At 39.3% G+C, this 15,220-nt stretch overlaps 1 protein-coding gene across 3 annotated transcripts in view; it reads left to right on the top strand.

Annotated features, from left to right (window-relative positions):
- LOC139450476 (uncharacterized) overlaps positions 1 to 15,010 on the top strand; it is a 67,793-nt gene extending 52,783 nt beyond the window's left edge. For all 3 annotated transcript variants that reach the window (XM_071232187.1, XM_071232186.1, XM_071232185.1), the window contains exon 3: positions 10,891 to 15,010. In XM_071232187.1, coding sequence (XP_071088288.1) covers positions 10,891 to 13,352 — 2,462 coding nt within the window. In that variant the 3' untranslated portion in view covers positions 13,353 to 15,010. The remainder of the gene's footprint in view (positions 1 to 10,890) is intronic.
- Positions 15,011 to 15,220: the final 210 nt, after the last annotated feature.

Genomic DNA, 15,220 nt, shown 5'->3' with positions numbered 1-15,220 from the left:
GGATGATGATAAAATGTACAAGTTTTATAAATAATGATGACTCGCTCAATAGAATCTGACCTCGGCAATGTTGGACAAGTCCATTTTATGCACAGGTGGGTATTTCCGGCATATTCTTCCAATACCTATTGTCATATCTCTCCTGCTTTTTGGATTTGATTGTTCGACCATCGCCTTTATCCGCGTTACCTAGCTACATCTATGGGGAACAACTCACTAGACACTCCCGTCTTACATAGTTGAACCTTTGTGCACGTTTCTCAAACATTTAGGTATTGGTGATCACCTTTTTAAGCTTATTGTAGGTCATGGTCAAGGATATGTCTTATTAAATGTCCTCCAGTAATCTGTGCTTGTTAAAAGAGGCAACTTGATGGCTAAGGTGATCAGGCACTGCATCTTGGTTCATTGTGTGTCATTGTACCCCAACGGTGTGGAACGTTCATCGTAATCACTGGTTTGTCTGGTCCAGACTTGATTATTTACAAGCCAGTGTCATACAGCTGGAATATTGTACACAGTGGATCATTGCTGACAATGTCAATCACTGGTTTGTCTGGTCCAGACTTGATTATTTACAAGCCAGTGTCATATAGCTGGCATATTGTACACAGTGGATCATTGCTGACAATGTCAATCACTGGTTTGTCTTGTCCAGACTTGATTATTTACAAGCCAGTGTCATACAGCTGGAATATTGTACACAGTGGATCATTGCTGACAATGTCAATCACTGGTTTGTCTTGTCCAGACTTGATTATTTACAAGCCAGTGTCATATAGCTGGAATATTGTACACAGTGGATCATTGCTGACAATGTCAATCACTGGTTTGTCTTGTCCCGACTTGATTATTTACAAGCCAGTCTGGTCCAGACTTGATTATTAACAGGTTGATGTAAAAACACTAGAATATTGCTGTGTAAGGGGTTTAAGAACAAACAAGTTCTACAATGTAATGGCCACCCACTGTCCTTGTGGACTGCAGGAGGTCTCTGTTACGTAAAAGAGGATGACAGATGCTTAGTCTGACATCTGCCAGACACTGTGGGCGTTTCCGGTGTTGATTGTAGTTTTACACAACAACAAGACCAGTTGATACAGACCAGACATCTGTATGTAGTTGGATTTATGACTTTCTAGTGTTTTTGTGATAATGTCTGATATACATTATATCAGAATACTCAGAGGATGATATGTGTCAACCATGTTATATCAGAATACTCAGAGGATGATATGTGTCAACCATGTTATATCAGAATACTCAGAGGATGATGTGTGTCAACCATGTTATATCAGAATACTCAGAGGATGATATGTGTCAACCATGTTATATCAGAATACTCAGAGGATGATATGTGTCAACCATGTTATATCAGAATACTCAGAGGATGATATGTGTCAACCTTACATTATATCAGAATACTCAGAGGATGATATATGTCAGCCATACGTTATATCAGAATACTCAGAGGATGATATGTGTCAACCATGTTATATCAGAATACTCAGAGGATGATGTGTGTCAACCATGTTATATCAGAATACTCAGAGGATGATGTGTGTCAACCATGTTATATCAGAATACTCAGAGGATGATATATGTCAGCCTTACGTTATATCAGAATACTCAGAGGATGATATATGTCAGCCATATGTTATATCAGAATACTCAGAGGATGATGTGTGTCAACCATGTTATATCAGAATACTCAGAGGATGATGTGTGTCAACCATGTTATATCAGAATACTCAGAGGATGATATATGTCAGCCATACGTTATATCAGAATACTCAGAGGATGATATATGTCAGCCATATGTTATATCAGAATACTCAGAGGATGATATATGTCAGCCATACGTTATATCAGAATACTCAGAGGATGATATGTGTCAACCATGTTATATCAGAATACTCAGAGGATGATATATGTCAGCCTTACGTTATATCAGAATACTCAGAGGATGTTATATGTCAACCATGTCAAATCCAACTCAAATCTAGAATGATTTGGAAAGTCTACATTGCCTCCAGAAATCAAACATTGTTCTGGGCTCTATTTAAATTTTACTTTTTATTTAGTAGATATATATTTTCAAATGAGAAAATGCTATTACTGGGATTAAATGTTAGTCTAAGAGAACTTGAACAAAGCACATTTTGCGTTGACTGAATTTGCAACTTATTGGGAAACAGAATCAAGTATTTGAAATGTCTGTATGATATAACCCCATTCCAAAGTACCAACACTCCAGCTTTTAAACTGGAAATTGTTTCCTTAAAGGGAATCCGAAAGATAAATATTAGCACTATATTGAATACATCTCTATTTTGAGGAATATTACAATAACTATGCCATAAATAAATAGATTCTTTACTAAACAAGTATAAAGATGTTGGATTGAAATTGAAACATAATTGGAAAGCAGTCATGACACTTGTAACCATGCACACTACTAGAGTATGATTAAATAATATTTCCGATATGACATGACACAGTCAGATTCTGGGTCAGACCCATGAAGATCTGGGGTAGAATAGGTCTTCAGCAACCCATGCTTACTGTAAAAGGCGACTATGCTTGTCGTTAGAGGTGACTAACAGGATCGAGTGGTCACGCTCGCTGATTTGGTTAATGCATGTCATCGTATCCCAATTGTGTATTGCGATGCTCAGGATATCAATCACTGGATTGTCTGGTCCAGACTCAATTATTTACAGACTGCTGTCATACAGCTAGAATATTGCTAAGTGCAATAACAAACAAACAACAAAACAAAAACCTTCCAGGCTAACAGTGATTCCTTAATATTTAATATGCAGTGACAGAATTTCCTTACTTTAATGTGTCCCCCAAACTAACTCCACCCAACACCACCCAACTTGGAGCTGTGACATACCAACACGGTGACATGGTGCCTACCTCTGTCTATTGCATTGTTACTCTGTACCAGTTAGAGATGTTTGCTCGGGGGAGATTTGGATAGCATGGATATTGTTTGTGCCAACATGGCGCTATCCTTATGTTTGTATTGTCAGATTAGGGCAATATCTAGTGTGGACTTAATCAAAACTACAAACATCACAGACAGATAGTCTCTTCGCTTCTCCATAATGAATGACCAATCAATTACTTCAGTCTACTGCTCGGTGCAACTGAAAACTATTATTTTTCTTTGGCTTTAAAGAAAGATGAAACACTTAGAGATTTTGTAGAGTAATATATGGAATTTGATAATGGTAATTTGGATATCTTTATTCTTAGTTGGACAAAGTTTCATCTGTGTCCTGCTGGTGCATGCTGCATACATAGTTAGGTGTATTGGTTTCTGAGTATTGAAACTGCTGATTGCCAGTATCAGTGCTTGGTTGGGTGTATTGGTATCTGAGTGTTGAAACTGCTGATTGCCGGTATCAGTGCTTGGTTGGGTGTATTGGTATCTGAGTGTTGAAACTGCTGATTGCTGGTATCAGTGCTTGGTTGGGTGTATTGGTTTCTGAGTGTTCAAACTGCTGATTGCCGGTTTCAGTGCTTGGTTGGGTGTATTGGTTTCTGAGTGTTCAAACTGCTCCTACATAGGCATGTTAATCCTAATCTTTTAAAAGTCTTTCTATCTAAAAAAGGCGGACTCTTTTGAATTAAACTGCCAGGCAAAAGAAAGTATGCACCCATGTTTGATGGTGGCTAAATATTTGATGATGATGTATTTGCAATGTTTTGGTGATTGTTTTCAGCCAAATATAATGTTTTGATAATGTTTGTAAAAAAAATTCCAAATCAAATTTTCAAATGTATACTTACTCTTGCCTGGCAGTTTATTATCTGCAGAATTTATGCAGTTTCTGTATAAATGTTTAATTAATAAAATGAATAATTTGTCTTGCCAGATATATTTTGGCGGACTGCAGTCTGACCTCCATTTCGTTTTGTCTCTAGGAAGGTAAACATGTGTATTGGTCACCACCGTAGACAAAACAGTGTTTAATGAAGTCACAGGATGTGTTGGGAGGGGCACGGGTGGCCCAGTCGTCTAATGCGCCGCAATTCGCTGTGCAGAGTTCCGTCCCTTAGGCACGCCTGAAACCTATGATTGTGGGTTCGAATCCCGGTTCGACCCGACTGAAGTGGTAAACGTCTGAGACCTGCATCACTTCAGGCTTTCCTCCCACATTAAGCTGACACGCCGCGATATAACTGGAATACTGTTAAAAGCCGCGTTAAACCCAACTCACTCACTCACTCACTCACTCACTCACTCACTCACTCACAGGGAGGACCACAATAAACACAGTGTATGATCTTAACCTGACAGGTGTATACAGGTGTATTAAGGAATATAGAACTGTTTATTCCTATGTGTAACAATTTTCATGGAGTGTAAATAAAAGAATTGAGTTCTGAGTGGTTACTAACATGAACAAAGGTTCTGACAGCTTATTACTGAAATTCAGAGATTGTTACTTTTTTATTGTTTCTGTTTTTAAAACAAATACTTCAAGTGTATTTGATGTTTAATTTTAAAAGGAATAGTTTTAACACTATTAATGAGGTTCAATAAACATTGATTCTAAATTACTTTTTTCCGGACACTTTTTTATATATAATTTATTATCATTGTTATAATTAACGGTATTAATGATACTGATAATAATTGATAGCATGTTATAATTTTACTACTACTACTACTACTACTACTACTACTAGTACTACCTCGTGAAGATTCCGTGAAGATTCCGGGGTCTTCAGCAACCCATGCTTGCCGTAAAAAGCAACTATGCTTGTCGTAAAAGGCGACTAACGGGATCGGCATGGAGGGATGTCCTCACTTCACCCTGTATGATGGTTGTGTATCAAGTGAATTGCATGGGTTAGTTACATGATCTGACACACTACCTGTGAAGATCGGGGGTAGAATAGGTCTTCAGCAACACATGCTTGCCGTAAAAAGCAACTATGCTTGTCGTAAAAGGCGACTAACAGGATCGGCATGGAGGGATGTCCTCACTCCACCCTGTATGATGGTTGTGTATCAAGTGAATTGCATGGGTTAGTTACATGATCTGACACACTACCTGTGAAGATCGGGGGTAGAATAGGTCTTCAGCAACCCTTGCTTGCCGTAAACAGCAACTATGCTTGTCGTAAGCGGCGACTTACAGGATCTGGGGGGTCAGACTCACTGACTTGGTTGATGCATGTCATCGTATCCCAGTTGCGTTGATTGGTGCTCATGACATCAATCACTAGATTGTCTGGTCCCGACTCGATAATTACAGACGGCTGTCATATAGCTGGAATATTGTTGAGTGCGGCGTTAAACAAGAAACCAACCAACCAACTACTACTACTACTAGAAGATTGATAGTAAATATTTAGAAAAAAATTTGAATTGTGTTGTGTTTACCGAGGATGTACTTTACATTTTTTAACAACAAATGAAATATACATTTCTTTCTGTTCCTATTCCCACAATACAATTCCCTCTTGTAACATGGTTAAGTGAAATCAGAAATGGGACTTAGTTATTTGTAAAATGACACATGTTGCTGGTGCATGTGATGAGAGGATATAAACACTGAACAGGCGACTGATGACGCTTGGGGAAGAGTAGGTCCATGAGAAGTTTATTGCATGTTGTGTTGTTCCATCAGCAGGTAGCATGTAATCTTCTATAAATAGTGGGCTGTCGGGTAGCCTAGTGATTAAAGCGTTCGCTCATCACACCCGGGTTCGATTCCTGACATGAGTACAACGTGTGAAGCCCATTTGTGGTGTCCCCCGCCGTGATATTGCTGGAATATTGCTAAAAGCAGCGTAAAACCATACTCACTCACTCACTCACTCACTCAATCACTCAATCACTCACTCACTCAATCACTCACTCACTCACTCTATAAATAGTCTTTTATGAAAATCCCAATTTTACGATTAACATTTTTAAGATTATTCTCCATCAATTGTCAAAACTGAACATTATCCCCAGTTAGGGTCCTTGGACTTTTCACCTCTGCTTTTTGATGCAAGTGTAATGGACACCCTGTGATATAACTGAAAAGCTGTTCAAAACAGTGTTAACCCAAACTTACTCCCTCAGGCAGGAAGATATTTCATCCGTTGCTTCCCGTGTGCTGGTCTGTCCTCAAGACCACAGCCCCAAGGTACACTTATATCTTGTGTAGAGTGCTGGGAATGTTCTAACCCAGGTTTGATATGCTCATGTCAATCACTGGATTGTCTGGTCCAGACACGATTATTTACAGACCACCATCACATAGCTGGAATATTGCTGAGTGCGGCATTAAACAACAAACAAACCTTGCCAAAGACTAAAATTGCCACAAAAATTGCACAGAAAATGTAACCTCTTTAGGTTGTTTATTCATATTTTAAATAGAAACAACACCAAAAACATTCTTAAATAAAGTAGCACATTAGATCAGCAACAATATTGATAATTTAAAACACTGATGATATGCAGAAAGAATAATTGAGTCTAAGTAAATGAGGCTGTAAAGATCTTAAAAGTAATAAATAACGTTAAGGATTTCTTTGCCGTATTGATTTGCAAGTGTGGACAGTACATGTTCACGGTGCCATGACATTTAGGAAGGCAGAACTTCTCCAAGACTGTGATGCCTCCTGGAACATATTAATGCCCTTAGGAGATCTCTCTTTGATTGCGAATTTGAAAACACACTTTCAGAATTGTGTCTGCAAACAGTTTTAAACATTTATCAATATTACTTGTGACATCAATAGCATTTTTAAGAAGATAATGGATATCTCCCATTTCACATACTTCGTGCAGGGTGCTACTTGAACAAAACTTTTATTACATGCAAATGAATACAAGACTTTAGATGATGCCCGGAATTGGGTGTAATTATTCCAGTGCTTTTGGCTTTCATAAAAAAATCTTTCATGCTGGGAGCTGATATTCTAATTAAAACGTTTTATTAGAGACTTGGGTTCCCAGAAAGTTTGTCATCAGATGTTAGTGGGGAAAATACGTAGTGAGTGTGACATTATCCTGTTTTGTTAGAGATTGTAGTGAGCTGTGATGTTATGTTTGTTTTTATAAAGTTGTGAGGAAGGTAGTTTATTGTGCAGCTTGCATGCGTCCAATCAATATGTTAGGGGAGACACTATATTAAGATGGCTGTTTTAGGAAGCGATTAATGAGCCTGTTCTGTTTTGATGATTGCATCGATTGATAAATGTTGACAAATGAAATCAATATGACTGATATTTGACAGCTGGAAAAAGAACATTTATTTTGCATGAGGCAACATCCAGGAAAGCGGTTTGAATAAGGTGTAATGTATGGGTTGCTGGACCAATATGTTGGCGTAACAGCCATTACTGAACCTTCAAGATTTCAATATTTAATCTTTTCCTCGTACACCAGTTGATTTGATTGTAGCAGGATTTATATTGCAATTTGTGCCAAATTTGAAGGAATAAACATCTCATCTGTCACCTGGTAAAAAGTCATAGATTTAAAATTGATTACAACTGCTTTTACTGAGCTGTCATTGGATTCTTCTCAATTTCTATTCAATGAGCGATTTCAGCGATTTTATGTCTCCACATCGCCTCCAAACACACGAGCGATGGTACTTGCTTCTCTCGTGGGTGACGAGAGTCAAGGGGGAAGCAAACACAATGGATGCTGCTGTGGGGTTTGAAGATTGAGGATCAATTGAATAACCTTCCCTGAAGCTGTGTGTATCTTCATTGTCACTCTTCCCCATCACGCTGTGAGGTTCTCAGTTCAGAGACTTTAAGAAGGCTGCAGCCGAAGAAGTCATCCAGTCAAACTGATACAGGATTAATTCAATTAAAGTGTAATGTATTGTGGACCTTTAGGAGATGTTGAGCATGCTCAGTATATGTCAGCTGTCACTGAATTAAAGATGTCAAATTGAAGTGAAGCCGACATAGTGTCTGGGCCTTGTGATATTGGCCAAATTTGAAGACATAATTCTATTTCAAATTAGCCAGGGGACTGAATTCATCTTGTAAATATTGACACTTACAAAATAAGGTTCACAAATTATTCATCTTGTGGTGAGTCTGGCCTTCGTGAGAGTCTGGATGGAGAATACAGAATATATCTTTATTTGATGAAGTAGTTTAACCGTCTATAGACACTGATCTTCCCAACTTGCGGGAGGCAACGGTGAAGACAGATCGGTGTTGGAAAGTTTATGGAAGAAGCAATCTCATTTAGTGAGTGAGTAAGTGAGTGAGTTTGGTTTTACGCCGCTTTTAGCAATATTCCAGCAATATCACGGCAGGGGACACCAGAAATGGGCTTCACATATTGTACCCATGTCAGGATTCAAACCCGGGTCTTCGGCGTGATGAGCGAACGCTTTAACCACTAGGCTACCCGACCGCCCCCAATCTCATTTAACACTCATTGGTTAGCTTAAGGCTACGTGGCATTTTTCAACAACTGTTTGGTAAAACAGAATATAAGACTCACTGTAAGTAAGTACTTTTAATATTACTCTTAGGGACTGGGTGGCGCTTTACAAAGTGATGTTAGCACTGAGGTGATCGTAACTCCCAAACCTTAACATAGACTTACGACAGTCGTAGCGCTAAGGTTTGGTTTGTACAACAGCACCCTGGTAATTCATTATAGGGGTGGGGAGGTGGGGTAGAATTTATAGAGGATGGGAAAGCTGGTCATAGCAAAATGTATCAATCACAGCAAAATGTGTCAGTCCCAACGAAATGTTGGACACAGCAAAATGTGACAATCACAGCAAAATGTATTGGTCACAGCAAAATGTATTGGTCACAGCAAAATGTTGGACACAGAAAAATGTGTCAGTCACAGCAATCTGTGTCAATCACAGAAAAATGTGTCAATCACAGAAAAATGTGTCAGTCACAGCAAATTGTGTCAATCACAGCAAAATGTTGGACACAGCAAAATGTGTCAATCACAGCAAAATGTGTCAGTCTCAGCAAATTGTGTCGATTACAGCAAAATGTGTCAGTCACAGCAAATTGTTGGACACAGCAAAATGTGCCAGTCACATCAAAATGTGTCAATAACAGGAAAATGTTGGACACAACAAATTGTGTCAATCACAGTAAAATGTTGGACACAGCAAAATGTGTTGGTCACAACAAAATGTGACAATCACAGCAAGATGTGTTGGTCATAGCAAAATGTTGGACACAGAAAAATGTGTCAATCAGCAAAACATGTCAATCACAGCAAATTGTTGGACACAGCAAAATGTGACAATCACAGCAAAATGTTGCCAGTCACAGCAAATTTGTCAATAACAGCAAAATGTTGGACACAACAAATTGTGTCAATGACAGCAAAATGTGTCAGTCACAGCAAATTGTTGGACACAGCAAAATATGACAATCAAAGCAAAATGTGCCAGTCTCAGCAAATTGTGTCGATTACAGCAAAATGTGTCAATCAAAGCAAAATGTGCCAGTCTCAGCAAATTGTGTCGATCACAGCAAAATGTGACAATCAAAGCAAAATGTGCCAGTCACAGCAAATTGTGTCGATCACAGCAAAATGTGTCAATAACAGCAAAATGTTGGACACAACAAATTGTGTCAAACACAGCAAAATGTGTTGGTCACAGCAAAATGTTGCTCTTCCAAATGAGGAGTCTTTCATCAATAGTCCATGCTGGGCATACATTGTTCCCATCGAATCTGCCCATTCCTGGTGTCGTGAAATTGCTGGAATATTGCTAAAAGTGGTGTAAAATCATACTCACTCATTCACTCACCCCATCGAATCCACACTTCATATTTAAGATAATGAGATTCACACTCCTAACGGCCAGTTCATATTAGTTCTTCCTGTTGGGATTCCGGGTCAGAACATTTCCCCAGCAACCTATGCTGGTCATAAGAGCAGGTGACAAAATGGATGGGGGGACTTGGTTGATGTCATATTACCCAATGGCATAGACCGTTGATAAGAATATCAATCACTTGATTGTCTGGGCCAGACTCAATTATTAACAGTCTACTGTCTATAGCTGAGTGCACTGTTAAACAGCAAAGTTATTTCATTATTTATTTTCTGCAAGCTCTAGCTGAAACGCTTTGAAGTACAAATCAATCCTATGGTGTAAAAAGTCTTGAGGAAGTGTAGAGCTAACCCGGGCTGGTGGTAACGTCTTGCTGTGCAGAGTAATGTGAGCAGAGGTTAAAAACTGATCATCCTAACCCTTTTTCACAATTGTTAAGTGTCTACTGGGACATGATTTCTGTAACTCTGTCAATACCTACAGCCCGCTGGTGACTCTAACACACACAAGGTGCAGCTATCCATTTATCCTCTGTTTGAAAGTGTGTTGGAGTGATTTGTTCATTTGTCTGTTTAGTGTTTTGTTTGACTCATCAGCAGCCGACAGGCCTTTTGTCATCCCCACACTTTAGTCAGGGGATTAGACTATAAATAAAATCTTAAACATTGAGATTCATTGTACGTAAGATACATAATTTTAAAATATTTTTTTGCGTATTATTTGCTACACTCTTTCGTGTTTCAAGAAAGAAAATGATTAAAAATCAACTTGGGCCGATACTACTCAACATTTGCTAAGGACCACAAATTTGGCTTAAAGAACTATTTTGCTTCTTAGCAAATGTGTAGTATAAATTGTTCCCATGTGATATACATTGGGTGTTATGGAATCAAATTGTCACTTTCATCACCATGTTTCTTTTCAATGAGTTTGTAACAGCTTTTCCGAGAGACAAATACTAACATCTCCGAAAGTCACATTTGTGTCAGCATGTTTCCCTTTTGAAAAAGCTTGGTAAAGAAAACAGTAAAGATCTTGCAAATACTGTTAACTGATTATGTTGTTTGCTTTCTGTGCGCAGTTTGCGGAGCCAATGAGCAAATACTGTCAGCATCGGTAAACGTTAACACCTCACAGACAACTCTGGAGAACACCAGCCTAACAAATCAAGCCAGCAGATCCTTTAATCCACAACTGGTAGCCAGCACATCAGCCCTGCCTGCGTCTCAAACATCCGGCCCTCCGGAGAGGAGCGTGCTCACCTCTTCTCTGACCCCACGGGATTATGGGATACCAGTATCAGACTCTGTGACCTCAGATTACACGTATACACAACAAAATATACTTCCTAGTCATGACTCATTATCAATATTTTCATCATCCGTGCAAAGGACGGAAATGTCACAGATGATCCAGGATTCAAGTCATGTGAGTGTTTTTCCAGTTACATCATTCGTTGATGGTGTTGCATCATCAACGCCACTGCTTCAGGATATATCAACAATTGTGTCACAGTCTTCTCCTTCCCATCATATCAGTGACAAGGTCACTCAGACCAGACCTTTCTCAACAGAAGAACAGCTCATGCTAAGTTCTTACACTGAACAGATGTTAACCACTGTGCAGCCAGAACGTTTTAATCATGTTGTATCTAGCTCTCAGTCAATATCTTCTTCAAATCCTCTGAATGTTACACCAAACATTACACCATTATTAACGCCAATGTCGACCGAATCTGTGTTCCAGAGCTTACAATCCTCCTTCCAACCGAGTATGGTTGCAGTGATTCCGTCTGCTACACCAGAGCAGACGTCAGTTTTGTCTCAAATACATCAAGCCGTACTCAGTACGCAAGAACTGTCCACAGTGACTGGGGACATGTCGTCAGGCTGGGGTAGGTTTCTGGATCGTGAATCAGTCACCCAGATACAGGCTTCCAGTCAAACAGACACTGTCTCCAGTCAGCCCATCCCCTTGCTCTCTCCGACCAGTTCTGTGATACCAGCATCTAGTTCTGAGGTTGTGACACCACCTGTGTACCTATCCACCCAAACAGAGGTTCAGGGTCCGGATGCTTCTTCAAACATTGTGCGGGCTTCAGAGACAGAAGCAGGAAGTCAGATGCCGGTGATGACAACTGAGTCGTCTGCTGTTACTGGTGCTTTATCCAGAATACAGACGTCCCAGATTATACAGGAATCTGTGTCTGTCTTTACTGATCCAACCACAGAGTCTGTGTCAGTGTCAGAGTCTGTGTCAACATCAGTGGCTGTGTCTGGAGTTTTGTCTGTTGAACCATCTGCTACAAGACAACCAGGACTGTTCACTTCAGTCACTTCACAGTCACAAGAATACACCAGTGACCTTCAAGTCTCCAGTAGTTCAAGCACAGTAGGGGAGACAACTGAGAGACCAATTGTCAGCACATCAGGGGAGATAAGTCATGAATCTGTTGCTCCGTCTTCAACAACTGTACCCTGGTCTCAACAAACTACATCAACATTTGTCATGCCTTCCCAAACTGTTTCCTCGACATCTAGCGCACCGATGTACTCCAGTTCCATCATCCCATCTGCGAAGCTGGCCACTACCACCATAAAAACAACAACCCCAACTTCTAATCTCAAGGACTGCTATTTTGAACTGACATTTGATGTTGATTGCTTCTTAATCCTCAACAATTCCTTAGTGATGGCCGAGTTCGTGGGCTCCCTGGAGAACGTGCTGGTGATCAACCTCAATGTGACAAAGAAGCAGATCAAACTGTATGATCCACAGTGTGGCTCAGTGATAATTCATGTAGGTCTCATGCAGGTGCCCTACCTGGCTCTTCGCAACAAGCTTTTCGCTCAGTTCCGACAACGCCAGTTTGAAGTTCCGATCATGATCAACAACCAATGGCTGAAATTACCAGGGTTGAAGGTCACAGAAATTGACCCCCCTGCCTCCACATTCAGCCCGATTGAACCGCCCGATACTGGTTTGGACAAGGTCGACCTCATCGTGATCATCGTGGCTTGTTGTATTTGTGGGATTCTCATCACTATCGGTGTCATCCTGTGTGGCAAGGAGTGCTGGAAAAGGAAGTACGCCCAATCCTTTGACCTTCTTGAGGTGCCCCATGTGAACCTAAAGCTCGAAGACTTCACCCTCACACGAATCCCACGCCCAAAGGCTGTATATAATGAAGAGGCAGTCACAATGCAGGGCTATGTTGATAACAGCTCGCAGAGGATTGTCAAAAACTGTGGACACCAAGTTACGAATGGCAATGGCGTCCATTCGAAAGATATTCATGTGAGAATGAAGCAGAACAGGGATGGTTTAGTTGTAGGTGTTACAGGCTACACTGCACAGACAAACGGCGTGTCGGACAAAGCCGCCAAGCGGAACAGTTCTGTGTGCAATGAAGCCTCTCATCAAGGCGATCCAGCGACGGAGAACCTGTTGAAAAACACAGACCGAAATACCGCCATGGGCGCCACCAATCCCATATTTGTAGATGATGAGAATCTCACAGGAGACCAGACACAGAAAGAATAAATCCAAACATATTTTTACTATCATTTTCAGAAATGAGATGGGATCTGAGATTTCAACCAGGGTTATAATCAGTGATTTGTGAACATATTGTGAACAAATATTCATGTAATTTGCTGGCAAATTTATTTTGTATGTCATTGCTTACATGAATATATATGTCTGTATGTGGCACTGTATGTAAGTGATTACAGTTGCTATAAATATGCTTCATCCCTTCTGGAGAGGCGAATATGACATTTGCTTCTCAACCACTATTATTATTATAATTATTATTATTATAAAGCACATGTACATATTTTTCACAATGAACATGAAACAACAGGGATATATCTTGCATTTCCAACTAAGCACCCAAAGCATTCAGATTGAGGAGAAATATTTTAATAGTCCTTGTTTTCTAAATTCAGAAGTATTTTAACATTGAATTCAATGCAATAATCAAACATAACCATGGTAACTAAATATTGAAATACTTTGCTGCTTTTTTTAATATATCAGTGAAATGCATGGAGCCTTTTTGAAGTTCAACCATTTATCTTAACCTTGATTTGGAAATGTTAAATTCTAATTTTTATTTTGCTTGGATCACTGGGGCTGACTATCCACCTCCGCTACTGGCTACTGGCTACTGGCTGTGGTAGATAAATCCCTGAACGGTTTTAAATAGCAACATGTTTATTGCATGCAGTGTAATGTGTTCACTTCAGGAATATTTGAACATTGATCATCTTACTCATAGACATGTAGATATTGTCAGATAACTTTTCTCTACAACACGAGTCTGCTTGTTTACTTGTCAACTAGTCAAGGGCTAGTCGTTACTCACTCACTTTAATAAGTTTACATGTATAAGTACAGTCAAACACTGTTGTGTCAAACTAACAGTTGTCTCGAAGTACAAGCTTGGTCTCTGCATATTCCATCTTTATTCACCATTTTCGGTTTTATTGAACCAAGGATAACTAGAAGTATTTACGTCGGTCCCTTCAACTTCGACACAATGGTGTTTGACTGTAGATGGGTAGGATTGTGGACTGTATTTAACTCATAATTTATACCCCTGCATCGTCAAACGGATTAAGGAATCTGTGAATGTTATGCTTCTCTGGATGTTGTGTACTATTTTCCTTTCAGAGATGTTTATATCTATTATTCACAACAGGAAGGGAAGAAGCTATAATTTGTTATCTACTTTTACTTATGAATATTTTACATCAGTTAAACTGCCGGGCAAAGAAAGTATACACCTATGATTGATAGTGGCTAAAATGAAACAGACAAGAAATGGTTATTTGATGGTGATGTATTTGATACGGGTATCCTAGTTGTGTTCTAAACTTTGAGTTTTCCAGCATTCCGGCGACTGTTTTGACTCGGTAATGTTTCTATAATGTTTGTAAGTTTTTGGTCAAATTCAGTTTTCATGGTCACTTTCTTTTGCCTGTTTAGTTTATGTGATGTTGAATTTTGCCACTACTGTAAATGCTAATGTGGAAGCCAGGCCTTTTTTGTTGTAACCAATACTTCCTGGCATCTGTCATTTCGTGTCATGTCGGCTGCATCCACAAACAGGAACATATCAGGTATTTTTTTCTGTTTCTTACCACCAGACCAATTAGAATAATTTATTAAAGGTTCTGTACAATATAATTTTCACCATAGATTTCACCATATTCAACAAAGATGAAGCAGTTCTGCAATATAATTTTCTTACTGTTATCAATATGTTTGTCTTCTTGTGCCTGAATCTTGAAGTCTTATTATTTTAAAGGATGCAGTCAGGTAAATTGCAAGTCAATTGAAAATCATGTATGATTGTTCAATATTCTTATCGCAACAAGCAAACTCTTTGTGACAGATGTTTAACA

This window comes from Haliotis cracherodii, unplaced genomic scaffold, assembly GCF_022045235.1.
Source record: "Haliotis cracherodii isolate W230 unplaced genomic scaffold, xgHalCrac1.p SCAF_8, whole genome shotgun sequence".
In the NCBI taxonomy this organism is placed as follows: Eukaryota; Metazoa; Mollusca; class Gastropoda; order Lepetellida; family Haliotidae; genus Haliotis; species Haliotis cracherodii.
This window is presented reverse-complemented; position numbering and strand designations above follow the sequence as displayed.